Source organism: Prinia subflava, chromosome 2 (assembly GCF_021018805.1).
Source record: "Prinia subflava isolate CZ2003 ecotype Zambia chromosome 2, Cam_Psub_1.2, whole genome shotgun sequence".
NCBI lineage: Eukaryota > Metazoa > Chordata > Aves > Passeriformes > Cisticolidae > Prinia > Prinia subflava.
The window spans coordinates 93,452,372-93,478,238 of NC_086248.1; the positions used below are offsets into that span (position 1 = coordinate 93,452,372).

General features: G+C 37.8%; 1 protein-coding gene across 1 annotated transcript in view; it reads right to left on the reverse strand.

Annotated features, from left to right (window-relative positions):
* Positions 1-25,867, reverse strand: part of USH2A (usherin) — a 372,599-nt gene that overhangs the window by 101,655 nt on the left and 245,077 nt on the right. The window contains exons 42-47 of the mRNA XM_063391039.1: positions 17,230-17,564; positions 14,054-14,176; positions 11,359-11,522; positions 9,356-9,565; positions 7,805-8,007; positions 5,892-6,004 (exon numbers count right to left, since the gene is read on the reverse strand). Of these exons, the coding sequence (XP_063247109.1) occupies positions 5,892-6,004; positions 7,805-8,007; positions 9,356-9,565; positions 11,359-11,522; positions 14,054-14,176; positions 17,230-17,564 (1,148 nt within the window). The remainder of the gene's footprint in view (positions 1-5,891; positions 6,005-7,804; positions 8,008-9,355; positions 9,566-11,358; positions 11,523-14,053; positions 14,177-17,229; positions 17,565-25,867) is intronic.

Genomic DNA, 25,867 nt, shown 5'->3' on the forward strand with positions numbered 1-25,867 from the left:
TAAATTATCTATAATTTTACTCTTTTCATTTCATAACTCTTTTCCTTCTGTGCCTTTGCCAGTGCAGCTTACTCACATTGTGCTCAACAATCATTTAAAACAGGTTTTTTTCTTATCTTGTCTTTTCCTTGCTTAAAAAAAAAAAAAAAAAAAAAGGAAAAAGAAAAAAAAAAGATGCTGGTTTCAGACGTATTCTTCAGTATACAATTAAAACTCATCACACCATCAATATACACTAGTTCCCTTCGGTAATTAAATATTTTTATTGACATAAAATTAAAAGTAAAAAATGGAAGTGTTTATCACAACTAAAACAAAATCCTGTAGCTGATTTCAGGTTTGATATCAGACCATCATCAGTTTAAGGAAGAAAATATCATAAGGGGTATTAAATCATGCTCAGCTGTAGCATGCCTATCACTACTAAAAATGTCTAGATATTTCTTTGAAAAACTCACTTAGTACTACAATAAATTACAAAGAAAAAAAGGGACATTTGAAACAAAAAATACAAATTTTCCATTGATATTTCAAATTAACACTTAATTTCTTGTATAGTCACTGTGCATTCTTGCATAAGACACAAATTCCTTTAATTGTAACTCTTTGGGCAGAGAGAAGGAGATCCCAATAGTACATGTAGATCAATAGGACTGACTACACTGCATAGTTTGGCTCCAAGTACCTCTTTTTAAGCTCCATGTCCCAATTACACAGTCACTGTCAGAATGCCAGTGACATCAGAAATTAGCATTAATTTAAAGTGAAAATGCTACAGTGAAACAGCAGCTGCTGATATAAACTTTGACATCTTAACACAATAAAAATAAGTGAACGATTATTTCACTTCCTTGAGGTATAAACAGAGGAATACACAGTGATGAGCCTTTGCAGAACAGGAATTAATGTCACCTATGAGGGAATAAATTCATAGGTGGCTTGCAGAGCTGCCATTATCATTCCAAAGTCTTCATCTGAATCGTAAACTTCATTCTGTAGTCCATCCATTGCTACTTTGTATTCTCTACCAATTCTACCACACACACATGAACACAAATGCATTCATCCACATTTAAATGATGTTACATTCAAAACCAGAAAAACAGGAAAATACACTGTGCAAACTTCAGGAGAAAACAGTAAAAAGAAAAGGAAAACAAGGGCAGTACTTTAACCCTTATAAATGCCATTGGAACGCTCTCCTGGTCTCTGCACAGAATAGATCACAAGAGCAAAAAAAGCATTCCCAGTCATATATTTGAATGATTTGCTTTCTCCAAGTTCCACTGAGACCCTAATGAGTATATTTTCAGAATATTGCACAAGTTTTTCACAGTTTTTCAAGTCATATTTCTCTCTAATCTATTTTAAAATTAGGCCTAAGAATTAACACAGTGATTTAAACATTTTGCCTTTCCAGCACAACTCTGTGTGTATTTCCTTCTTTTAACAAGCAATCACTTTTTTATTATTGATAGATACACATTTGGGGTGGATATAATCTGGTATAAAGAAAAACTGCAGCTGAACAAGAAAATTGCATGGAATGGGAATTCACTGGCCAGTGCCAATGAGGTAAAGCTCAGTATGACCTTCCAGAAGCGGCTCATGGACAAGCAGACTCTTTCACAATTTTATGGATGTTTCGGTGATGTCTACACCTTCTGATGTTTACCACCCATGGCAAATTGTGGCAATACAGCAAGAGCAGCGCATAGCTCAGTTTAAAAAAGAGCAGCAGGGTTTTCATGGTACTGCAGAGGCTTTTTGACACCCCCATCTGAAGGCTGAGCTGAAAACCTCCTTGAGCAGGTGCAGGTTTGATGGGACCCGCTGGGCGCTTTAGTGTGCAGGCAGCTGTGTCATGTGTGTGCATCTGATACAGCTGCAGGGGCACGGGGACAGAGCCTGCCTGTCCTCCCCTTCTGTCCAGTCACTCCCTCTGGGATACACTGCAGTTGTGTCTGTCCTGGGAAGTGCCAGGACCTGCAGAAGCAGACTCTCAGATTGTAGGCACAGACAAAAAACGTGCAACACCTCATAGGTGGGGTATAATCCTTGTCTGCCCAGAGAACACCCCAAGTGTCTGCCATTTATGATAGTTCCTGTGCTGAATGAGTCCCACTGCTGTCACAGAGGTGACAGTACTGAAGCAGGCAAGGCAGCCTAGCCAGGTTCACAGAAACAATCTGCTTCAGATTACAAGTCCATGAAAGCACTTTCAGGAGAAAAAAAGCAATTTCAAACTGATCCATGAAGGTGTATTTGCTTTTCTGAAGGAGAGCAAAGTGAAATAATTTGGCTCAAGAATGTAAAGACAATTATTTTTGACATTTTTCAGGTAGATTTTTTTTAACCCATGAAAAATAACAGTATTTTTTAATTTTGATAATGCTTCAGATATATTTCGATAAAACAGACTTTGGAAATAAACTTCTGGGGTTTGCCTGCTTTTAAGGCAGAAAAGGACTTCTGATTTTTTTTTTCTTTTTTTTTTTTTTTTCTTCTGTACAGTTCAGTAGTAAAGGTTTAACAATGAAGATTAAAGATATATCAAAGGTTCACTTCAGAATCTTGATAATGAATGTTCCCTTAGTCTCATGACATGCAAGAGTTAAATTCAAAAAATTAAAGATTCTATGATTTTACTTTTTAGGAGTTGGAAGTAAAAAAAAAAGAAAAAAAACCCACCACAAGATTCACCTGACAGTCTTTAGATAGGAAGCACTGCCATTATTAATGACCAGTGGATAAAATAGCTCCCTCATCAGGAGATCACATGTACTGAGCACTTGCTGCAGCACTATTGCACAGGAGTTGAGTACCCGCTGTACGGCGGATGCAGGGCTGACATAACCAGAGAAGGCAGTATGGCACAGTCCAGACACTCTGATAAATGGCACCACGCCTCTGTTGTGCTGCAAACTTCCTGGAGAAACCTTGCAGTGCTTCCTGTTTCCCATGACTAGAGTAGGGAGAGCAATCAGGTGTCTTCTGGCTCTCTGAACATTTTCCCAGTATGGAGATCCAGACTTCCTGGTCTTTAGTTCCCAATATTCCTTTGCTGAAATCTGCACTACATTTTCTCATCTTCCATTTGTCCAGCAATGAGATCAATTTAAAGGCTTTTTAACACAGCACATCAGTTTGATACTTTCATATTTGATGTCCTTTAGAACTCATGAGCAAATACCAAAGTACCAATAATTGGTTGCTGTTTCATCCATTTTTCCTAAAATCTTTTTCAATAGCATGTTTATTTAAAATAATTCACCCACAGACAGCAACAGATATTGAAACCTTCCATGATACTTCCAAAGTCCCATGATACTGAACACCAAGCCAAAGAATTCACCAAACTTTTCTCCCATGGCCTTATCTTCTTTGAGCTTTCCCTTACACCATGACCAGGGGTTCTGGTTCCTCCAAGATGCTTAAAGGGCCCTCCCTTCATGAACCCATGAAGGATATTCCCTAGATTAGACCATGGTGTTTTCTGAGCCATCAACCCTTGAATTAAGCACACATTACAAAGACAAAGAAAAAAAAAGAAGTGTGTTTTAAAGTGGAATGAACTATTTTTCAACACACCATGAGATTTAAATCCACTACCTAAACTTTCAGTCAGTATCCACAGGCATTCAGTACTCAGAGAACTTTCTAAACTGTGCAATAAAATGCAATACTTCTCTACAGAGTCAAATCCTGAGGTCCTAATTAAAAACAAAACAAACCAAAAGCATATCTGATTTCAGTGGCATTTGTTTCTACCTAAACATGGTCAATGCAACCTCTCCCCAAAAAACCCTAGGTTTTTATGTTTCTTGCAGGCAAGAAACATAACAAAGCAGAATCTTACTTAGGATTTCAGGATTGGGTCCCACACTGTTTTCTACTTGAAGTTTGGCATTATAAAATAATTATATCAGGACTGTGACCTTTGGTGCCAAGTTTCAGCCTGAAGCTGAGTTATTAAGTGTAAGGGGTGGAAAAGTAAGGTATTTATAATGGCTCTGGTGGTATAACCTTCATTAGAACAGCAGCGTGGATGGAGCTGCTATCAGAAAGACTTCTAAGTTGGTGGGTGAAATTATAATTTCTGTCATGTAGCACCTTGAGGCAAATTTTAAAACAATTATTTGTGAATGCTACAAAGACATTATCCTACAGCATTCTCATCAATAATACAGCCCCCCAAACTGGTTCAGAAGAGGGGAAAATGCTGTGATTCCAATTAAAGACAATAAACTGCACAGGCTTTATTATATCTCAGGTATCCCATGAGCCTATACCCTAGAAATGCCTTTTTTTTGCTCTCTGATGACAGATATGTATTAAAATGTCCTCTTGTTCACCCAAACTGGTTTTTTTTTCCAAGCTTTTTCTTTTATGGAGGATAAACAAGCAAAATTCATATTCAGCCCAGCACCTGCCAAGGCTGTCAGCTGTAGTGTTTGTCATATTTCAATCAAAGCTGAAGCCAGCCAGTCATTTTTATACTGCACAATCCCTACATACTCGAGGACCAGAATTAATGAATTAGCTATTGATTAAATTCCACTCTAGCAAATCCACCGTGGCAAATAAATGAACTACCCGGGGCACATGTAGGCCACGGCCAGACATGTCCGGGCAATCGATCAGTAGTTAGTATTCTTTTGGGATATAAGAACAGCTGATGATAATATGACATGTAGGAAAAGGCAATGTAGAAACAGAGTCTGTTTCTGGCTGAGCAGATTATAAAGTAGGAAGGCATTTTTGATCCTTTTGCATTCATGTGTTATGACATATTTAGTCTATATATAATAGCAGAAACATGCATAAGTGTTTGCAGTACAGACAAGTACAGAAAATACAGACAAAGGCATGCATAAGTTACAGCCAAGGGCAAAAGATGAGATTCTGAATTGAGTTCTTATCATCAAACAAGCTTTGACTATATCTATATGTGTGACAGAAAAATAGCAAGCTTAATTTCACCCTTATACAGACAGAAATGCTCAATTCAAGCAAAATATACAAATAGCAAACAGGAAGCCAAAGTCCTTTAGAGACTGGAGAAGCAACTCCATTCTGTTGGCAATTTCTGAAAGCTCAGATGTTAGCTACTAGTTATTTACAAAATATTTTTTCTTTTCTTTTGATGGAAGAAACTCTGCTAATGAGTGCACTCCATCAGAAGTGGAAAATCACAGGAACGATAACACAAACACAGGAGGTTAACTGCTTTACTGTTGGTGTAATTCTGAAATATGTGTTCATAAGTTGCATTTTACTTTGTCTTTGGAAGATATTAATTCCCAAGGAATCACTGGATAAATTACTATTTGGCTGCTTCTAAGGACTGCAAATTTGATAGTCCTTTTAAAATCAAGAAGTTTGCCCATACCTGTGGATGTAGAGGATAGGCAGATTGCAAACTGTGAGTGGTTCAAGGAGACATAGATATGCACGCCTTTTCAGATAGCTTACTAATTCTTACTGCTGTGATAGGTGACTTTTTTTTACCCAGAATTATTCTAAGTTTCCATTATCAGCATCGCATTGCTCCCTGAACATTAATCTTCCTCTTCTTAACTGACAGCAGAATGTGATAATTTTCATTCCACTACACTTCTCTTAACTATTTCCACTTATGCCTTATTTATTATCACAGCACAGTGATATCCAAATGGGTATGTACAATCAACCAAGGGTGAGACTTCTCTGATTGATCTTTCAGTGAAAAAACTCCAAGACCAAAGATAACAACCACTAAAACTGTTTTCAAAGTGTATACTGAATTTTTTCGTGCACCTTATTCAATTTTGAGAGGACAACTTTACATTCTGGTCCCCATTCCAGCTACGAATCTCCCTGATACATGAAAGCCACCTATGGCACAGTACCTTGAGCCAATTATGTGAATAATGGGTGGTGACAGCTGCTTTGGCTCATCTTCCACGGTGGTGATCTGGGTCCCATTGCTCCTCACGCAGGCGTACACTGTGCAGGCTTCAATCTGATGGAGAGGAACATGAGGTTCACATACTCAGCTGCAGAAATTTTTCAGCTCTGCTACTTGTTCAGACTTTCTCTTCACCCAATATATAATTTTTTTAAGTTTAACAGATCCCGTACAGCCAGGAAAATCCTGCAGCTTTGAGATGAGTGTATCTGCCAGAGATATACTGCACTGTATCACATCTTCCCACACCATTTTCAAAAGAAGGGTACACGCAGCCCTCTGGCACTAATTGCTGCTTTCCATTAAATTATCATCAAAAGAGTTGCAGTGAACTTGTTTTTCTGCATGTGTATGTAGACACCCATACACAATACTGAAAAAAATATGCTTTCATTTGAGGCCTTGAGTAAAATTTCTATTCCTACTATATATTCTGACATAAAAAATAAAAAATTATTTTTCCTTTGTGTTTCCTGTTCCTTCATGTCTGTTTTGCAAATGAAAAGTGAGAAATGCAAATAGAAATCCTACCATTTTATATGAAAAAATATCACAGAAATAAATTCTTATTCCTTCAATTCTTGGGAGAAACTAAGAGGGAAAGTGAAAAGGAAGTGAAGGATCATAACATTGTTTCTATATTGTCAACAGGAAAGTTACTCCAAATAAAAAAAGAATCATGAAAATGAAAAATAATGCAGTAAGATTACCAGTGAGATGCACATGCACCCAAGATAATATTATTTCCAGGAAAAGAAGAAAAAGAGTCCAAAGGAAAAAAATAAAGGCACCTTACATTGGTTTTACCTATCACATTGATGCAAATATAAATACTAGCACAGCGGAAGAGAAGAATAATTAACATCTCAAACAACAGAAGGTGGCCGTGGTAAATTAATATAGAGGGTCTATAAGTGAGGCAGTACACTGAATTTGCATTGTTATTGAGAAAAGACAAATGTGTTTCCAAGTGGCATTCAGAAAGTCATATGTGTATTCATGGGTGGAGGTTTGCTGCTTCAGAGGGGCTGGAACATGGAGATCTGTTACAGTGTGCCTGGCTGTGATGTTTATTTACGGCATGGAGTAACTGGCTGCAAATTTTCAGAATGAAGTATACATGGTACTACTAAGTTTGTCTCAGATATAATAGTGTAAACCAAACCTTTCATGAAATAGACAGGAATAGTTACAATTAAGTGTCAAAATCCATTTCTTGAAGAGAGTAATACAAAGTCAGGATAGAAAGATTTCTTTATTATTTTTAATATTATGTTTCTGCCCACAGTACTTTGCCTTTCACTAGATATGTGACTAGAGAGGCGAAGAGAAAGGGAAAAACAAAACAAAAATGTTGCACGTATTAAGACTATGGAAAGTACTGTGATGATTTCAGAGATCAGCTCTGCTGCCTCCTCAAAAGGATAAGGAAATAAAATTGATAATGGGTTGTCAAATGTAACATCATTATTTCTCTGTTCAGATATATCATGCATGCCTGATGTTTCTTAAACAAATGCAATTTTCTTTTAATGAGTAGGAGTAGAATCTTTACCTCTTTGTAATATGTTAGGGCTTTGCTAATGCTGAAGCACAGAGCTATTAGGGAAAAGTAAATGGAATTTTGACACTTTGAAAAAAGACATAATGGAAATTTGTGATGAAAAGTGTACACAACCCAAAATATGCTAAAAATAAATATATTTCTTGCATGGATATGCATTCAAGCATCAATGCAAACACGTGTCCATGTGTGTAAAGAAATTTACGGAACAATATTCTTCTTGGAAATCTATGTAGAAGTAAGTAAGTAAAATTAGAGTATGACACACAAACCAGAAAACATATTCCAACCTGTATATCATACACGGTGAAGGGAGACAAATCTGCCAGGAGGAAGGATCCCGGCTGGCTCATTCCAGTCTTGTACTGCTGGTTATTTACATAGACAGAGTACCCCGTGACAACACCATTCGGGTTTGAAGGCGATGTCCAGATGACACGTACAGCTGTACTGTTGATGATGACAACCTCTGGAGGGAACATGCCCTCAGGCTCTAGAAATAAAGGAAGAAACTGAATAAACTCCAGCTGTCTCTGCAAAAGCACTTGTTTAACCAAATGCAGATTAGTATTTAAGTTTAGCAAAGGGTTCACTGCTTATCTGCTTTCCTCTGATGAAGTTATCACAGTCTGTAGTCTTCTGTAAATTGGCTTATTATACTCTCAGTTAGAAATCATGAGAGCTGATGGTAAAATGCTTTATATCAACAGCACAGTGTCAATCATCAGTAGTATGTGGCCAGTGAGATATGATGATAAATTACTCACCCATTCTCACTACCAACATGCAAATATTGTTTTTATGTCCCCCCAATCTTAATTCTTAAAAAAAAAAAAAAATAGAGCATTTTGCTTTTAAAGCAAAACCTGAGACCAAAATACCTTATGTCTGATGGGACGTGACATTACCAGCCTTATAGATGAAGCAATATGCAATATTGCCATTATGTAAATGGTTTCAAATGTTGATTACTATAGGTAATGATGAAGTCTAACATTTATTTAAAAAAAAAAAAAAGAAAAAAACCAACACCTTTCGTAGCGTTAAATTACATAATTATCTAAGCATGTCAGAAATAACCATGCAAAGGACTATTTTTATCATAAGAACCCATCTTTACCAGTTGAAAAATTGCCCTTACCATCAATTCCATTTTATAAACAAAAGGTGCTGACCTTTGGCATGAGAAAGGAAATGGAATCCTCCCTTAAAGTGCTTTGCTAATGACCTGGAACACTTGCTTCTGAGGTAATGATATTATAATGTTTATAATGAGACTTTATAAAGCAAAAAGATTAGAAAGACCATTCTAAACACATTTCAGATGCACAATTTTTTTTTAATTATTATTTTATCCTCAACCCCCAGCTCTGCACTTGCCCACTGGCAGAGAAATGACTCATAAAGAATTTTCTTAGAGGCTGAACTTGCACCCAGAGTTTCTAGTGACTTGGGAAAGGCCCTGTGTACAACTGTCATGTCAAAAACACGTCGCTTCACAGAGCAAATCTTTTAAAAAACCCATTAATTGTTTCTAAATTCTACCATTTATTGATATGAACTCAGTTCCAGGCTTAGTGCACACAGACAGGAGTATGCAGGAGAAGATGAGAACAAACTGGGTTAATATTTGCTATTAGAGCTTTTGCTTCTGTCTCAGTGGGACCATTTATTGATCTACCACATGATGACAACCAGCACTTAAGCATTTTAACGTTTTAGACCTTTTTCCTTTTATACCGGAAATTTCATAATGGAAGGATGACTGATCTCAACCCTAACAAAAATCAATCAATTTCATTCTCAGATTTTAAGCCAAGCTGCATTCACTGCTAACCAACCTCCATCTGAGGTAGTCACATGCACAACTTCACTGTTGATGCTGTGGACTCCATTAAAAACTTGAGAAAATATCTGGTACTCTGTGTTGGGCTGCAAATCATCTATGACTACAGAGTTTACATCAGCCTGGATCCTCAGAGATCTTATCTCATCAGTAGAATTCAAGAAGAGGGTGTAGTAAACAACATCTCCTTGCAAATCCTGCAGTGCTAGAAAAAGAAAGGAAAAACATTGGGACATCAACTGGGAAATTTTCAGTCAGCAAGTTTCTTATCAACAACGTTTATTGTGAAGAGTAAACCAAATTTATTCAGACTCTCTTATTAAAAAAAAAAAGGAAAGATTCCATCAAGTGCCTCTAATTTCACCCTTTTAAGGAGTGAGGAAGACTGCTCTCCCTGTCGATTTCATTAATGGTTCATCATCCCATCCAACAATGGAGAAAGCTTTCTTTCTCTAGACATCCCCATGATGACAACGGAATAAACAAATTAATAGGTAAAACCCTCTGCAAGCAGTGGTGTGCAGGTCTTTTTGCTCCTTCTGTTCAAACAACACTTCCCAGAGCCCACTCCAATCCTGTATAATTCTTCCAGCCATGAATAAAGGACCTGTGTCTATGCTGTAAATTCCAGTGGCATTCAGCTTTACCCAGATGGCATTTTGGCTATTCACAGCACAGTGAGAAGCTTTGTGTTGTTTCAGAACAATTTTCTGGCTACACAGTGAAGGATATCCACTGGTCTGAGCTGATGGATAAGCACAGGTTTCAGGCAAGTCTTCTGTATATTAGTGACTCAGATGTCACCTGTTATCTTATCTGTCCTTTGCCAAACAGTTCAAGTTCAGGTCTGACTAAATGCATTGAGATGAAAAGTATAATTATGATGAAAACTGTAAGCACAAAACTCTTGCAACAACACACAGTTCTACTGAACAGGACTCAGCTCACAGGGACAGAGCACCTGTAAAAGCCAAAAGCATATTTTCAGACTTAATAATACATGGGTTTGTCATCAAATGTCTTCATCAAGAATGATACACTATTTTTAAGTGGTACTGATGCAAGGTCTAAATCCTTAGAAGTCAGAAACTTGCAGTAGGGAAAGACAAGGTAACTTATTCTGAAGGGTCTCAATTTCCCAACAAAAACAAAAAACTAATTTGAAAACTAATATTATGGAAAAGAACAAAACACTGATATACAAGATAGTTAATACAGTTATTTGCAACATAAGAAGTAATAAAATATGATGAGGTTTTCAAATAATGAATAGCCTTGTCTTGGTGTTTAACTTCTATATTCACAAACAGATATGGAGGAAATTTCTAAGATATGAATGAAAATAAAACCAGATTGCATTACCTACATCCAGAAGGTCAGGGGTTTAGATTACTAAGGTAATGAAACTTCAGTGAGCTGCTTCAGATCTATTACATTTGTCAGTTTTTATAAGCATGCTTACTTCAGGCATGCAATTATAAAATGAAAAGACTACATTTGCTGCAATTCAGCACCCAGTCCTTAAAATATCATTTGCATTTAAGTCATGAAGAAATTCCCCACTGCTGTATTAACAAACCAACTACAGAAATTGGCTAAATTCATTTTAAGGAGCAGAGCATAAAGGAAGAGAAAGGGAATCTTCTCATGGTGAAGAGATGTAGATGTAAATTTTTATACAAAGGGATGAAATAGGTCACAAAGACAACAAGATTTTGCGTAGTACTGCTTTATACATGTCTCACAAGTTTGCGTTAACTATTTCTTCATTTTCAGTATTCTCATCCTGCAGAAAGAGCATATAATAAATACAGACATGAACTGAGAAAGAGCAAAATGTGCACAATTTTTCCCCTATTTCTTTCCTCTCCTTTCAAGGACATTTAGGTATATTATAAATCAAGGCAAGGACTGTGTTTCCTCTGAGAGCAAGGCAGGCCATGGTAAGTGATGGCAGGTTAACATCTAGTTACTGGAATAAATACTAAGCACACTTACTTGGTTTTGACCATTCCACTTCCACGGCAGTGTGATTAACAGCACGTGCAGCGAGGACACTTCCTTTCTCTGGTAATCCTGCCAATGTAGTGGCTATCACTTCTTCACTTGATGTATATCCTACCTCGTTGTGCACTATGAGCTTGTACTCGTACGTTGTGTACCTAAGACATTTTAAAAATAATTAAATGGAGTGAAAAATGCAGACACAGAAAATATTTGCTGTAAACGTTCTGCCTGTGCCAAAGTTTTGTTGTTTCTTCTCCCCCCCCCCCGCACAAAAGTTCGTCTGTATGGGATGCACCAGTGAAGACTTCATAAGAGGCATCTGTTTCGTGGAAATTATTCAGCACAATTAGCATGGTATCAAAAATAAGACACATTATTTCACTTCTTCATAGTTGTAGCTTCTGAGGTGTTGAGAGATTATAGCTCAATTCAATATGTAATTACAGCGGTGGCAACCTGCCAAAATTTGGATCAGAATTTAATCAAATGAGGCTTTTTTCCTCTTTTGGGAAACCCACTGATTTTAACTTGCAGAGTCTCATTTTTAAAAGGGATTCACCATGCAGTCAGGACTCTTCTACTACAAAAACATCCCAAAAAAGGCACCTAGGAGTCCAAACTCACTTAATAAAGTAATTTTCCTCAGAACTGTCCATATTCCAATTACACAGATTTATTAAAAACCACATGTGTATTTAGTAAACCAAGTGACTGTCACGTCACCATTTCTTCCCGATGGCAAAAGGTGTATTAATGTACCTTAAATGGGATTTCACAATCTCAAATTTAATTTCCTCATAAAAAGCTTCACACAAAACTGCACAGAGACAGAACTTAGGATCATTTTGTTCAAATTTTCACTGAAGTTGAAGTGGGATAAAATGTCTACAGCTGCAATAAAGGAGCATTCAATGAGTCCCTAATATTTAGAGATTTTAGTACAAAATATACTCTCTCACAGTGTATATTTACTTTACTTCTTGTATTTATTTTAGATGCTCTACTATAACACCCTGGTGTTTAAAAGAGCTAAGCTTCAACAGTCCCATTGAGAAGAAAGCAAATTAATGGGCAAATCACTAGCTCCAACTCTGACTGTAAGCATTGACGAACAGGGAAAATATACGAAACACGTCTTATTTTTCTCTCTGCATCTTCTGTCACCTGCAAACATTTAGTTTGTTCTTGGACATTGTAGCACACACACAATAACAAAAAGAAAGGACTTTAATCTTGCAATTTACTGATGAGAATTTGTGATTCATTTTTTTTTATCCATATTTTCATCAATGAAAATAAAATAAGTTTGTCGTGGCCTATTAGAAATGAAGAAACCATCTGACAAGATCAGTAATCCTGCAACACACTTAAAGTATGAAAAATAAAAGTAAATGCTGATATATGGGAAAAATAAGGCTTGAGTGCTTGAGCTTCTCTGCAGCATCTCCTCTCCGGCCACAGAATCATCCTGCATTGTTAACTGCAAAAACATAGCTGCAGGTTGCAGAACCCTCCCCAGGAGAAGTGCTCAGGTGTGTCCAAGGGTTAGGCACACTTTTTTGGCCATGGCTCATTCCATCCAAAATGTCGTGGTGCCTAATGACCAGTCACTGAGGCTCTGTCTGAATGTATTGCCACCTCTGAATTGCTGACATCATTGCTACACACTAAAATATGATGCACCACTAAAATATGCAAAGCTAAAACCAAAGGCAACTCTATGCAGACTTTCAAGCATGGCTGAGAGAAAAAATTTGACACTTGGGTAGGATTGGTACGAGAACAGCTCTGTGAGCAGTTATTGCAACAGATAGAAATGAGCAGTGACTTTCAGCAACAGGCAGAAGCAGTAGCCCTCAGCTTGCTCTGGTGTGGCTCTGACAGGAGCAGGGGTCACATTCTCCTGATTCCCATGGTGCTCAGGAGGGATGCTCACACAATTGTTAGAGAAGTAGGGCAGTACAGATATTTGAGGGTCAGTGACTGGCGTGGAGTTCTCATAAAGCACGCCAGCACACAGAACACACACAGCCTGAAACCATCCATGAGGGTTTTCTTGAGACTTTATCTACAAAAACCCAAAGAATCCATGCTGAATCTCCCTTTACAATTTCTTCATTTGTGTTTTTTGTCTTAAGGAGCAATAGCCTTGACTTCAAGATGTAGAAAGTAAGGTTGATCAAGAGTAAATGTTTTGGTCTCCCCCGGACAACAGGTCTGTTACAGATTGAGGAGGAGAGCACACACTCCATTTCCCCACTCAAAACACCTGCATTTAATGGTAATGAAGCTAACACAACAAAATCAGGTAAAAAAAAATTGCAATTTTCAGATGTCTCCCTCAAACATGCATTCTGCCTGTGCTGTATCTTTGACAACATGCAAATCTACAGCATCTGTACACATAAATCTAAATGGTTGTATTGCATGAGCATATCGATGCTAAAATTTCATGAGATTTTTATTTTCATTTGTTTTTCAAAACAAAACAATGTATGAGTCAAGAATGACACACTAATAATAAATCCCTGCATATTAGAATGATTAACGCCAAAGATGATGACAAAAAATATTTCATTACATAATTAATATGTTCACTACATAAAGACACAAGAAATACTTTGAACTATTAAACATACACTATACAAAATGCCAGCATTTGTTTTTATAGTTTTTGTAATCTCACCTGCTAAGACCCTTATCTTCATAAAACCACTGAGTTCCTGAGTAAATATTGTGCCACAGATTTAAATCTTCAGGGGGATTTGATGCAAGTGGTTGCTGGATTTTACGTCTCAGGAGCTCATATCTAACACAAAAGACAAGCAGAACACCAGGATTATCTCAACTAATGTTATTACACAAAAAAAAGAAAAAAAAATAACCCAACCAGGTTTTTTTTAAAGCCACACATTATTTTGTTTTTACAGCTGTAAACTTCCTGAGATAAACATTCTTTTTAATGTTTTGTGATTTAAAACATTCAATTACTTAATTTTTTTAAAAAGGAAATACTTTGGAAATGGAAAATGAAGCATTTCCACTTGAAAAAAAAGCTAGTTTATTTAATGATTTACAGATTTTAAACTTTGTGGAAATGATATCAAGAGGAAGTCCTAACAACACATAAGTGTCTTATGCAGACTTGCATGATAAGCACACGCTGCTCCAGAACATGAAATGAAATTTCTTCCAAATGCACTGAAACAAAGACCACTGTCATTACTATTTTACTATTAGTAGTAGCTTAAGTGTGCCTTTGTACTAACGTGTTTGCAAATAACCACAGGGTATATTACAAGAGACAACAGGCACAGAATGAGTTAACTGTTTCAGCCATCTGTAGACCTTAGCAAGGCACCTTTGTGTTTGGGTAGAAATTCATGATGTGAGCTTGAAAGACCAAACTACTTCATCCTGGTTTTAATTGGTATCTGAAGCAGTATTCCTGTCTCTGTTCCAAACAGCAGGTCAGCCAAAGCCCATCTTTCATCAGGTCAGCCATGAGACTGCCTGATTTGGAAAACATGCTTTCCACCCAGGCTGCATCACACACCCTCCATCATCTTTGATATAAAACCTTTATGGAATTTAACAAAAATTAGATCACTTGTGCCTACACAAACTAAAGAGGATAATATTAGAGTTTGTATTTCCTAATCATTCTAGGGATTACAAAGGAAACTACACTCTGAAGGAAACAAAATTGGATATATTTGGTCCAAATCTTTAGGATTATTACTCTTTATTACATTCCACAGGACTGTTTATTTTATTCTTTCAATAATTGTTTCAATTTGATACCCCAGCAAATTAGAGTCATATGCATATATATTGACTTAAAATACATAACTTGATTCTTTTAAGGGCTAAGCTGCTCTGTTTCATCTTGTCCCTGCCTCCCATTCTGGAAAGGTGTTTACTGCTAAATTCCAGACAAAAGTACGTGATACTCAGTCAGATTTTAAACACCCTCATTTTAAATGCACATTTGTGAAAATGTTTCCATGTTTATTTGTTCTGCAGGATACCTTGGTGTGGATCACCTCTCTGTTGTAATTATCATGTTAACCAATTGCTTTTGGTGTAATTTGACACTTCTTAAATCAAGATCACCTCCTGTGTGATAAGGAGATGTTGGACAATACCATCCCAGATTTGAGACCCTGAATGAAGAGGTATTTAACAGGTACTGCATACAGTGACTTAGTGCTGCTTCAAAACCAGACATCAACTGAGATGCTCTTGTGAGAGATCTGACACTTCCTGTGCCCCACAGCAACTAGGGAGTACATGCATAACCTCTAACAACTTTTGCCCTTGAGTTTAGGGAATAATCCTCAACAGGTACAAGCAAGCATTGTGCCACTTAGTGATGCCAAACTGAATTACTGCAGAAGTTCGCATTATAACATCAGAAATTAAATAGCAAAAACTAATTAAACTCCAACTCTGTCAAAAAAATCAGATGACTTCATAACAAGAACAGCTCTCACATGAGTGGTTCATCAGTGTCAACCCAAAGACAGATCATTACAGCTTTGTAGGAAACCATCCTGGCATATTCTGTCCAGTATATTTCATAGACAAGTCTTGAAAAACATCAAATCTTTTTGAACACTGAGTGGCGATCATGTGTAAATCACCCCCACTGGCAGCTGCTGCTGCTACTCTGCTTGCTGCAGACTTCTTGTTCCATCATGCTGTACAGAGCAGCTGCTTCAGTGGTTGTTCTTGTTGAGGGCAGCATGGCACACCATGAAAGAAATGAAATCTGCAGATGTAGGTCGTGCTGAATTACTTCAATAATCTATGGTAAAATGGTCATGTTGTTAACCCCAGAATAACAGACACTGCTTTTCTGAAACTTCAGATTTTACTGTAGAGCAATTATCATTTCATTCAGTTGTTTTGTGCCCTAATTAAGCCTGAAGAAAAAGTCAAGCTACTGTGCTGTAATAACATACGCAACTGAAACAGCATTACATGATAATTATTGAACCCATCAGTGCACCTAGAAGAGAGCTGCTAACCAGAACATATGGAGTACAGAGCTATAATTCCATGCGCAACGTTTCACGAGACGTTAAAGCACTAGAATGAAAGATTTGACATTTTTTATTGTGTATATATAAAAATACATTTGTCTTTATAAACCTTTATGCACTCAAATCCGTATTTTTTTAATGTATGTCTACACGCACACACACTCAGTATTCAACATTCAAGTCAAGATTCCCATCCCATCATTCCAGGCAAATCTCAGAGGAGATTCCTTTCTCTGGCCCCTGTGGTGAAATCCAGTCTACTATACCCAGTACTTCCATGCATTTCCTATTTGGGCTATGCCCTCACACTTCTAGCACTTTGACTTCCATTTTTCTCATGCATTGTCTCATTTAAAATTTATTCATCACTTAATTTTTGAAGATTATTTCATGTCATCATCCTTCCAAATGGTCACTTTCTCTTCATGCGGAATAACCCAGAGTACTGAGAACATTGGATGTGTTAATTACTCGTATTTACAGAGATGTCTTTTTTTACTCATCATTCTGTTGGTGGAACTTGGTCCCTGAACTCATGACCAAAAAGTGGGTGACACTGCAACCCAAACCACTTATGACTTTGCAAATACCCTGTGCTCGCTCCTTCTGGTTTCTCAGACAGCACTGAGACCCAGAGCCTTCCAGCACAGACAGCACGCTTGCCCTGAATAATCCTGGCTCTTCTCTGAGCCCTAAATAGGAATTCCAAAAGGTCCAAAATTAAGAGATCACACAACAAAGTCTGCATCATTCAGAATTTTCTGAGTCAGATTAAGGTAAGGAGAAGCAAACTGCTCTCTGAGTCTCGGCTTACCTCAGATGGGGACCATTGGGCCTTAGCGGTGGTTGCCAAGAGATGGCAATAAAGGATTCGCTGATTGGCGTCACGGACAAGGGACTGACACTCTGAGGAACTGTCGAGGGTGTGGTCACTCTCGTGGGCAGACTCTCGGTGCAGCCTCCTAGAAAGCCGTCCCCTCCAGTACAGGCTATCACCGTGACCGAGTAGTTGGTGTAGGGGACCAGGTTGGTCACCAGATGGCTCAGCCTGGCCGAGGGGCTCCCAGCCATGACAATGCGCGGGTCAGGCATGCGGATCTCATAGTTGAGGATTTCTCCGTTCGGAATCAGAGGAGGCTTCCAGGAGACCTGAAGGAGGAGGAAGAAAAATAAAATTAAAATAACAGGTTTCTTACAGTCAGATTTCAGAAATACTAACATGCTTCAAGTGGAATCTGAAGTTGTTCTTTTCCATCAAAAAAGACTTTTATTTTTAAAGGGAAATCAGGTAAAATCTGATCTTTAATTTTAGTGAGGTCCACAGTAGGTTGCAACCTTTGAAAAATCTATTATTTTGCTTTACTTGTTCAGAACAGTCCATACCACTAAAAGTTCCATGCAATGTTCATATGCATTAGTAAAAGTACACTAAAAATCACAAGTATCACTAACTGTCACTTATTTTCTTAGGGTGTATTACCTGGTCTGCTTCACTACCACTGGCAGAGTAAAAACAAATCTTATTTTGTATTGCACAATTGTCAGAAAGACGTAAATGCATTAGGCTCCTATAAAAAAACCAAGATTTTCCTGCACTTTTTCTTTTGATGAAATAAGCACAATTTCCCTTTTATTTTTAATTAACATATTACACTGGTATCAGACAGAGAACAGGCACAAATTTCCATTTTAAGAACTATTAAATGATACTGAGAAAACTTTATCGCAAAAAAATTGGAAGTTACGTACAGAATTAGGGGGTTTTATAGATTTATGCACATACATCATGTATATACACACACACACCGCTACCCTTACTGTGGTTTTCCTCTTACTGAACTGAGGTTAGATGAGGGTTTTTTTAAGTTTATAGTTTCTGGGGTTTTTTTTTGATAGTGCATATATATATATATATACACACACATTCTTCACATTCTTACCAGGACCACTGAAAAATCACACTCAAATAATTGCACTATAAAGTGCATGGATGTTCTAAATTATTTAAGGCTTTTTGCCATGGTAGCATGACAGAAGGGCCTTCAGACTGGCACAACAAGGACATGCAACTTAACATGTATTAAGAACCTCAGAGTTTCATCAGGGAAGTGTAAAAGCATCTATCAATACTCATTTCCCTAGAAATCCCAGTGCAGGAAGCATACAAGCTTTGCTTTGCTCTGGGACTGTTTTCCTTGCCATTTACCCACTCATCTATAACAATTGCTGTCTCTTTTCCTCCCAGGAACAAGATAGTTAAGGATTGAATCCAAAGAACACAGAAAAAAATACAGAAGTGGAGAAAACCTAGATATGTCTAAAACCTAGGTAAAACAAAGAAAATACTGAAGTGTTAAATAGAAATACCACAATACTTTAGTTTCACTTAATTTCAACTTTTTCCTTAATTCTCTCAGTCTACAAAATAACTATCTTTAAAAATGTATATGCACAATTACACATGGCATGGAAACAGAGAAGCTTGATTTATAATTTTTTTTTTTTTTAATGGATTATAAAACGTTCTATTTTAGGTACAGAAGGACCTCTTAGGCCATCAGAGTTGTAAGAAAGCTGGCAGCAAAGTGCTGGAGAAAGCTGAAGGATTTTGATAACAGATTCTGGAATACTATTAAACAGAGTATTAGAGACAGGGTGATCTTGCGTAAAGACAGCAAAACCAAGATTATTGGTGCCCACATAGGAAAGGCTTAGCTCTGGCTAATTATCAAATGCTGTATTCAGATTTCTGTTGCTTCTGGCCCCAAATCATGTTCGAACAAATAAAGAAAATACCACTGATAAAGCAGTGCAAAATTTCACACAAGGCAGGAATTGATTCTGCACCATTCTCACAGACATTGAGCAGAACTCTCTTTTTGAAGTACTTCATGCGATCTAGTGATAAGCTTAGGAAACAGAAGAATGGATAATTAGCACAGACAACAGTAAAAGTTTTCAAGTACATGTGCTGGTTTTAGCTAGGAAGAGTTAACTTCACAGTAGAATGGGGTCAGTATGGGATTCCAGATACGTGCTGAAAATACTGTTGGTAACACAGGGATATTTTTGTTATTGCTGAGCAGCACTAACAAAGGCTCAAGGCCTTTTCAGCCTTTCACCCCAGGACTGGAGCAAGAGACATGGGACACAAGTTGAAACAAGGAAAGTAAATGAAGAGAGAAGTTATACATAGTCAGAAACTAGAACACAGGCTGTACAATTCTTGGAAATGCAGGGATGGAGTGCCTATCCTGAAATTCTGTCTCAGTGAAGATAACATATTTGACATCTGAATATTAATAAAGCAAATCTGTCGTTATTGGTGAAAAAAGCCTTCTTGTTGCTGAATACAAGGTAGCTTCTCATAAAAGAACTGCATGCAAACTACTTAGGAAAACACCTGGTACTACACACCCAGAAGATAAACTTGTTTCTAAACATTCACTTAGTACCAAAACGTATTTCCTGGAAGAGAGGATGAGTTACTTTCTAATCACATTTCATTTTGGATGCCTTTTATGTCTAAACCTACAAAACTACTCTAATACAACTTGTGGAAGATTTGCTGTACTCTGAAACACCTTCAACTGAAGGAACAGATTAATGGCAGGAGAACAGAGGCTGCTCCACAACCTCAGCTCCTGAGTTTCACACAGTGTGTGCACTAGCTGCTAACACCTTCAAAACTTCCAAGGTGCTACTTCACAGCATTTGTTGTGCTCTAACAGGTACAGTAGCTCATACTGTAGGTAACATATATTCTTGGTGGGACTTACAGTGGGAAATGTCTATAATTTTTTTTCCCTGAGAGAAATAAGAACCATTCTGAATGAAGAGTATATTCAGGCAGCAGCACACACAGAGCAACTTATTTTTGTCTGGGCGGGGATATTTCACACAAAGATCTGAAGATCTGCTGTTGCTTTGGATAATAATTTTTTGAACTAAATAATGGGATGACCAAGGGTACTCCCTAACCCTGCTGTGTCACTTGAGCTGCTTAGAATTACCTGTGTCAGCTGGGAATGACAGGATATGCAATCCCTCACAAACATCTCTTGTCAAGAGGCAAGGGACTGCCTGACCCATAAAGGATGGAGCCAGCCTGGTTAAACGCACGCGGCACTACGGGACCTCTGCTCCTCTTGGACGTGCCAAGGCTTGAGGTAAGAGCTTGGCAATGCATGAAAGCAGGAAAGCTCACTAGACAGGCTGTGTTGGAAGCAGTAACAGTTTGTTCATTGATTTGAAGCTCAGCATGGAGACCATGAAAGAGGATGCCCATGAGGAAGAGAGAATAAGGTAACTACTGGGAGAGATTAACTGATTCAATGTAATGACTCTGGAAGCTTTCATTTAAAGATCAAAGGACCTTATTTTCTCCACCACAAAATTTAAAGAGACAGAAATTAGCCATTTTCCCCCCATTAAACAGTTATAACCTTGGAATTTTTTTTCCTTTTTTGACAGCAGTTGGAACCCTGCAACTTAATTCTGAGCTATTTGAAGAGACGCATTGGCACATGTAAGCTATTTTACTGTTCAGGCCTGGCTTCAACAGTTTGCTTTTAAATCAGTGTGTTTGGCTTCATTTTATTCTCATTTCTCCTAGATACTGCTTGTAACCTCTACAAACAGAATGTAATAAATACACTACTGAGAGCTTTTCACTGTTGGTCTCAAAGCACATTGTAAGTCTCAAATTGCAAATATTATTATTCCAGTTTTAGAGATAGACTTAATTCCAGACTAAATCACATATCAGAAAGAAGCAAAACTCCAAACAAAGCCCTGCTACCCTAATTCTGCATTCCAGGCACCAGGCTAGTCCTCTGACAATCTCCCAGCTCCCCCCAAATATTTGGGAGAAGAATTACCTCTTAAATTCTTATCTGCCTTAAAAGAAATTATCGTGGGTTCAATCAAGAGCCAGGATCATACTGGAAATGCAGATTCTGAGAAATGTCACTGATAGTTCTACTCATAAACTTTGCACAAGAGTTACACCCAGCTTCAGCAAGGACCAGCACAGAAGAACAGCCTGATCAAGTTTGCCATAACAGTCTGCTACTACAAAAACTCCTCGAATTTTGCTTGAGTAGTGGGAAAAAACAAAAGAACATTTATGACCCTAAACACCAACACTGGAGAGTTTCAGCTTTATCAAAGGCGGAAGGATGATGCTGATGAAACCCTACTGTATAATCTATACCAAATGAGCAAGCTGTGCCAGAAAACAGAGTCTTAGCATGTGGAAAACCCCTGGTGTGCAAGTTAAGGTTGTTCCTATGGGTGTTGGAATATCCTAAGTCACTCAAGCAGCTCTTATGTGTCAAATGAACCAAGGTCTCCCTGACCTCAGCAGCATTACAAGGCAATCCTCACACAAGGATTGATCACTCCTAAACAATTTTCCTGATGCACCTGGCACACCTGCATAAAACTGGAAGGGTGGTGAACACAGTCCAGGCCCTTTTTGTCCCCTCTCCCAGCACGAGGGGAGGCTACCTTGGCTTACTGTATCTCCCTTTAGCAGACATGGCTTAGGAATCAGGGCTGGTTTTGCTCTCAAAATCATGTTCTAGGGTAACTGCAGACTGAAGTGTTTGGAGAATGAAATAGCAACAGGGAGTTTAAACCTGGAATAGAGGAAGGGTCTTCACAGCCTCATTCTCTGCCACATAGTGACCTGTAGAGAAGGAACACTGAAGGATCACCTCACTGTTAGCACTGACTTCAGTGACCTTGGAGTAATTAGCATTGCATCCAACATTCTGTAATCAGAATCAGCTTCACAGGACAGCAAACATTAATGTGTGAGACAAAAAAAAACCCAGCTCCAGAACTTGTGCCTATAACTAATTCCGTAGAAAATAGAAAATGGATAAAGAAAACACCTCCTTTTTCATAAATGATACTCAAACTGTAACACCAGGGTATGTTGCTTTAAATGTGTCAGTGACATCTATTCCTTACAGCTGAAATCTTTCTCCGCTGTATTTTAATCCCATCCTATTTACAGAACAGGCATTTAGCAGTCCACTATCCAGCTTCTGGGCTAATGAAGAACAGAACAGAACTATAAAAATAGAGCCTTGTTTATTTGTGTTTGCTCACTTGCATATCCAATTTAGCAGTGAAATTTGAGAAATAGCTACTAGAAAAATTTGTCACTGTTGCAATAAACGATAATCTACTGCACTGAAACAGTACAGATGGCAACTCTTGAAGATACTGTGAAAGCAAACTAATGACATTTTTCAATCAGGAGGGTGGAATAGCAGCTTTCTCTGCTTCAGTTTCTTCTATTCAAAGAACAGAATGGCAGGTGAACGGCAAAGTAAGAGACCGTCATCTCTGTGGGTAACAACAAACATGAATGACAACCAAATTAAAAAGCCTATAACCCTTCCTCCATCAGAGAACTCATGAGGAAATACTTCAGAAAAATAATCAATCCATGGAAAATCAATGGCATTATTGAATCAATATGCAAAACAAACAAACAAACAAAAAGAAATTAGAATTGCAGTTAGGTGCCACAGAATCACCACGACCCTTCATTCCTCACAGGCAACATATATAACATATATTAAGAGAGAAGTAATAATAATTTTTTATTTTTCTCATTTTGTATCTAATCAAATTGCAGGAAGTTTCTTTAAATGATGATATCATGAGGCAACAGCACAGCACAAGAACTATATGTCAATGAGGTATTTATTCCATCCAACCAGGAGGAAACCATTGTCTTATAAACCCTTTATAAACAATAAAAAGAAAAAAGGAAATGTTTCCCCTGGAAAGAAACATCAGGACTATTCAGAACTCCTGCCAACTTCTATCTTGAGAGAAGAGCTACATGAAGGATGATAGGAAATGGCTGCTGCTTTTTATCTGTCAGTGGTCCAGTTGGTGGCAGTCGTCAGTGAGGGGGAGCAAGACAGGCAATATGAGGCAGCAAGTCTCTGGTAAAGCCAATAATTAAGACTACAGCTGCCTTTTCCAGGCCAAAATCCTCAAGGAAGAACTTCAGCAGCAAAAGGGAATTGCTCCCACCAAAAGTTATAAGGCCAAAATTGGAATATTTGCATGCTGCAGTTAATTTGGTTCAATGTACCCAGCCACATAATGCCTCTTCTACACAAAGAACTCCATTAAATAATTATTCACTGCTTAAACCAGCCTCTTTCTCAAGCCACTCAACCTAGCTACATTCCCGAATGTCATATCAGTGTGAAGTGTGAGATTGAAGCAGCACAGCAATTGCAACCCTCACAAGAAAAGGAAACAATTTCTTTTCTACTTCTGTACATTAGGGTATAGCAAATCTTGTGTAACAGGAATAATGTTCATGGCATTGGCATACACTAAATAAACGGCTTTTGCAGTTGCTGAATACCTCCACTTCACTTTGGCATTTAATCAGCCACAAAAGCAGTTTATTGCGCATTATACTTCGCTACCATGAACATTATCAATTCAGCAAATATTAAAAAATATCATGCAGGTGTCACAGAAATGGGTACTTTAAAAATTATCGTCAGCCCTACACTTTCTGCTGCACAAAGGAAAACAAGTTAAATGTTATGGAGGGATATTGGTCCATTCTGATTAAAATTAAATGTTAAAGGAGCACACACATATCAGAAGTGTTTATGCCGAGAGTGACCTGCTGTGTTGATATTTTCCTCCTTGCAGAGTGAAAGCTTTGGTCTATGAAAATAAGCTGTATCCTAAAGTGAGTACTATCCTGGAGCACTTTGAATTCTTCACATCCTCAAATCATTTTTATTGATTCAATGACTAAAAAAAAGGAATGGAAATATGTTTCTCTTTTTTGGAAATTCTCTCTGTTTTTGGCAGAAGTAAATATTTGCGCTCATTGTTTAGGGACTGGTTGCACTGACAGCTGAAAACCTCTACTGATTTGCAACCATGGCTTGGTAGAGGAGCCTCTTGCTAATCTTTTCCACCCTTCCAATACCTTCTCCTCTAACGTGGGAGGACAGCTCTCTCTAGGGGAAGAGGCAATTAAAATCACAAAGAGAGGGCTTGTTTTCCACCCTGTTCTTAAGAATCACCTTCGTAGACACTGAGGTAAGAAGCACTGTACTGCACAAAGGACTCCACAAATTTCATTTGAACATGACATAGGTGACATATGCACTGCAGGTGTGCTGGGCTTGAGCTACTCAGGAGGAAAAGTAGGTCTTACTAGGACTCTTAGGAGCACCAATGTAAAGCAATTCCGTATGAAATACATCCTGTTTTCCCACGGGAAAATGTTTCAACCACTAAGAGGCAATCCTTGCAGAATACTGCACAGTGGAACTAGCATTTTCAGGGATGAAGGGACACAGTGGGTTTGCACTAGTTCTAGCAAATTAGGGCAAAATCCCCAAACATTTTGCAAACAGGTTCTCCCTTTTTCTTCTTGTACTCTCCCAGTACACAGCATTCACACAAGACAGCCTCAGGGACACAGTGAAGCCCTGAGTGCTCTCCAAGCCCTACTACTCTGACATGAATTTGCCATAAAAATGCAGGGGAGGGAACAACACCACCTCTAGCAAGCTAATCCATTTGACAGATCTGTAAGAAGACCGACAAGTAGGAGGAGATCCAAGACGCTTCCTCTGGTGCTCCCATCTGCAAACAAGCAGAAGGCGAGAAGACTGCTGGGTGCAGCAGGCCTTGCCTATTATCTCGTCGGTGATGAAGTGCAATGAACTCTTCTGCAACTATAGCTTTGCTTCTTTGTTGTTGTTTTTTATTTTTTTTCAGAGAAAAGAAAAAATTTAATTTTTAATTTTAGCATTTATTAGAATAATAAATGCTAAAAAAATTAAATAAACGTCTTGCTGACCTGGACAAATGAGAGAAATTTTACAATATTTAAGAAGTCTTAGAATCTTAAAAATCAGAACTGAAGTAATATCTCAGCCATGGGACACTCTCTGCATAGGAACTGTACCAAGTGCTCCTGACTTTCTATCAATTATGATGAATATAAAATGGAACAACATGAAGTAAATTAAAATACTTGATAAATACAAGAATTTATGTCGCTATCAGCAAAGAGCCAATGCTCTGTACAGTAACAGAGAGAATTTAGCATAAGAGATACTCAGGAGAGAATATATTTGGAGAGAAATATATGTAAGTCAGTTTTCTCAACTCAGTGTTGCCACCTTAAACTATTTTGAATATTTTAACTTAAGTATTTAAAATTAACAAAAAACTGAGAGTAAAACTGATTAATGGAAATAAAAACATGCAGGCTTCAGCATCTTTGACAAAAATTAGTCTTAACATATCAGAGAAATATTCGTCTCCAGGTGGAAAACACAAGTCCGAGACTACGTGAGCAGCAGTGACACTAAATTTGACCACCATTCATAGAGGAGTTCCTACAGTTTGGACATTAAAGGGCTTTAAAGAGTTTT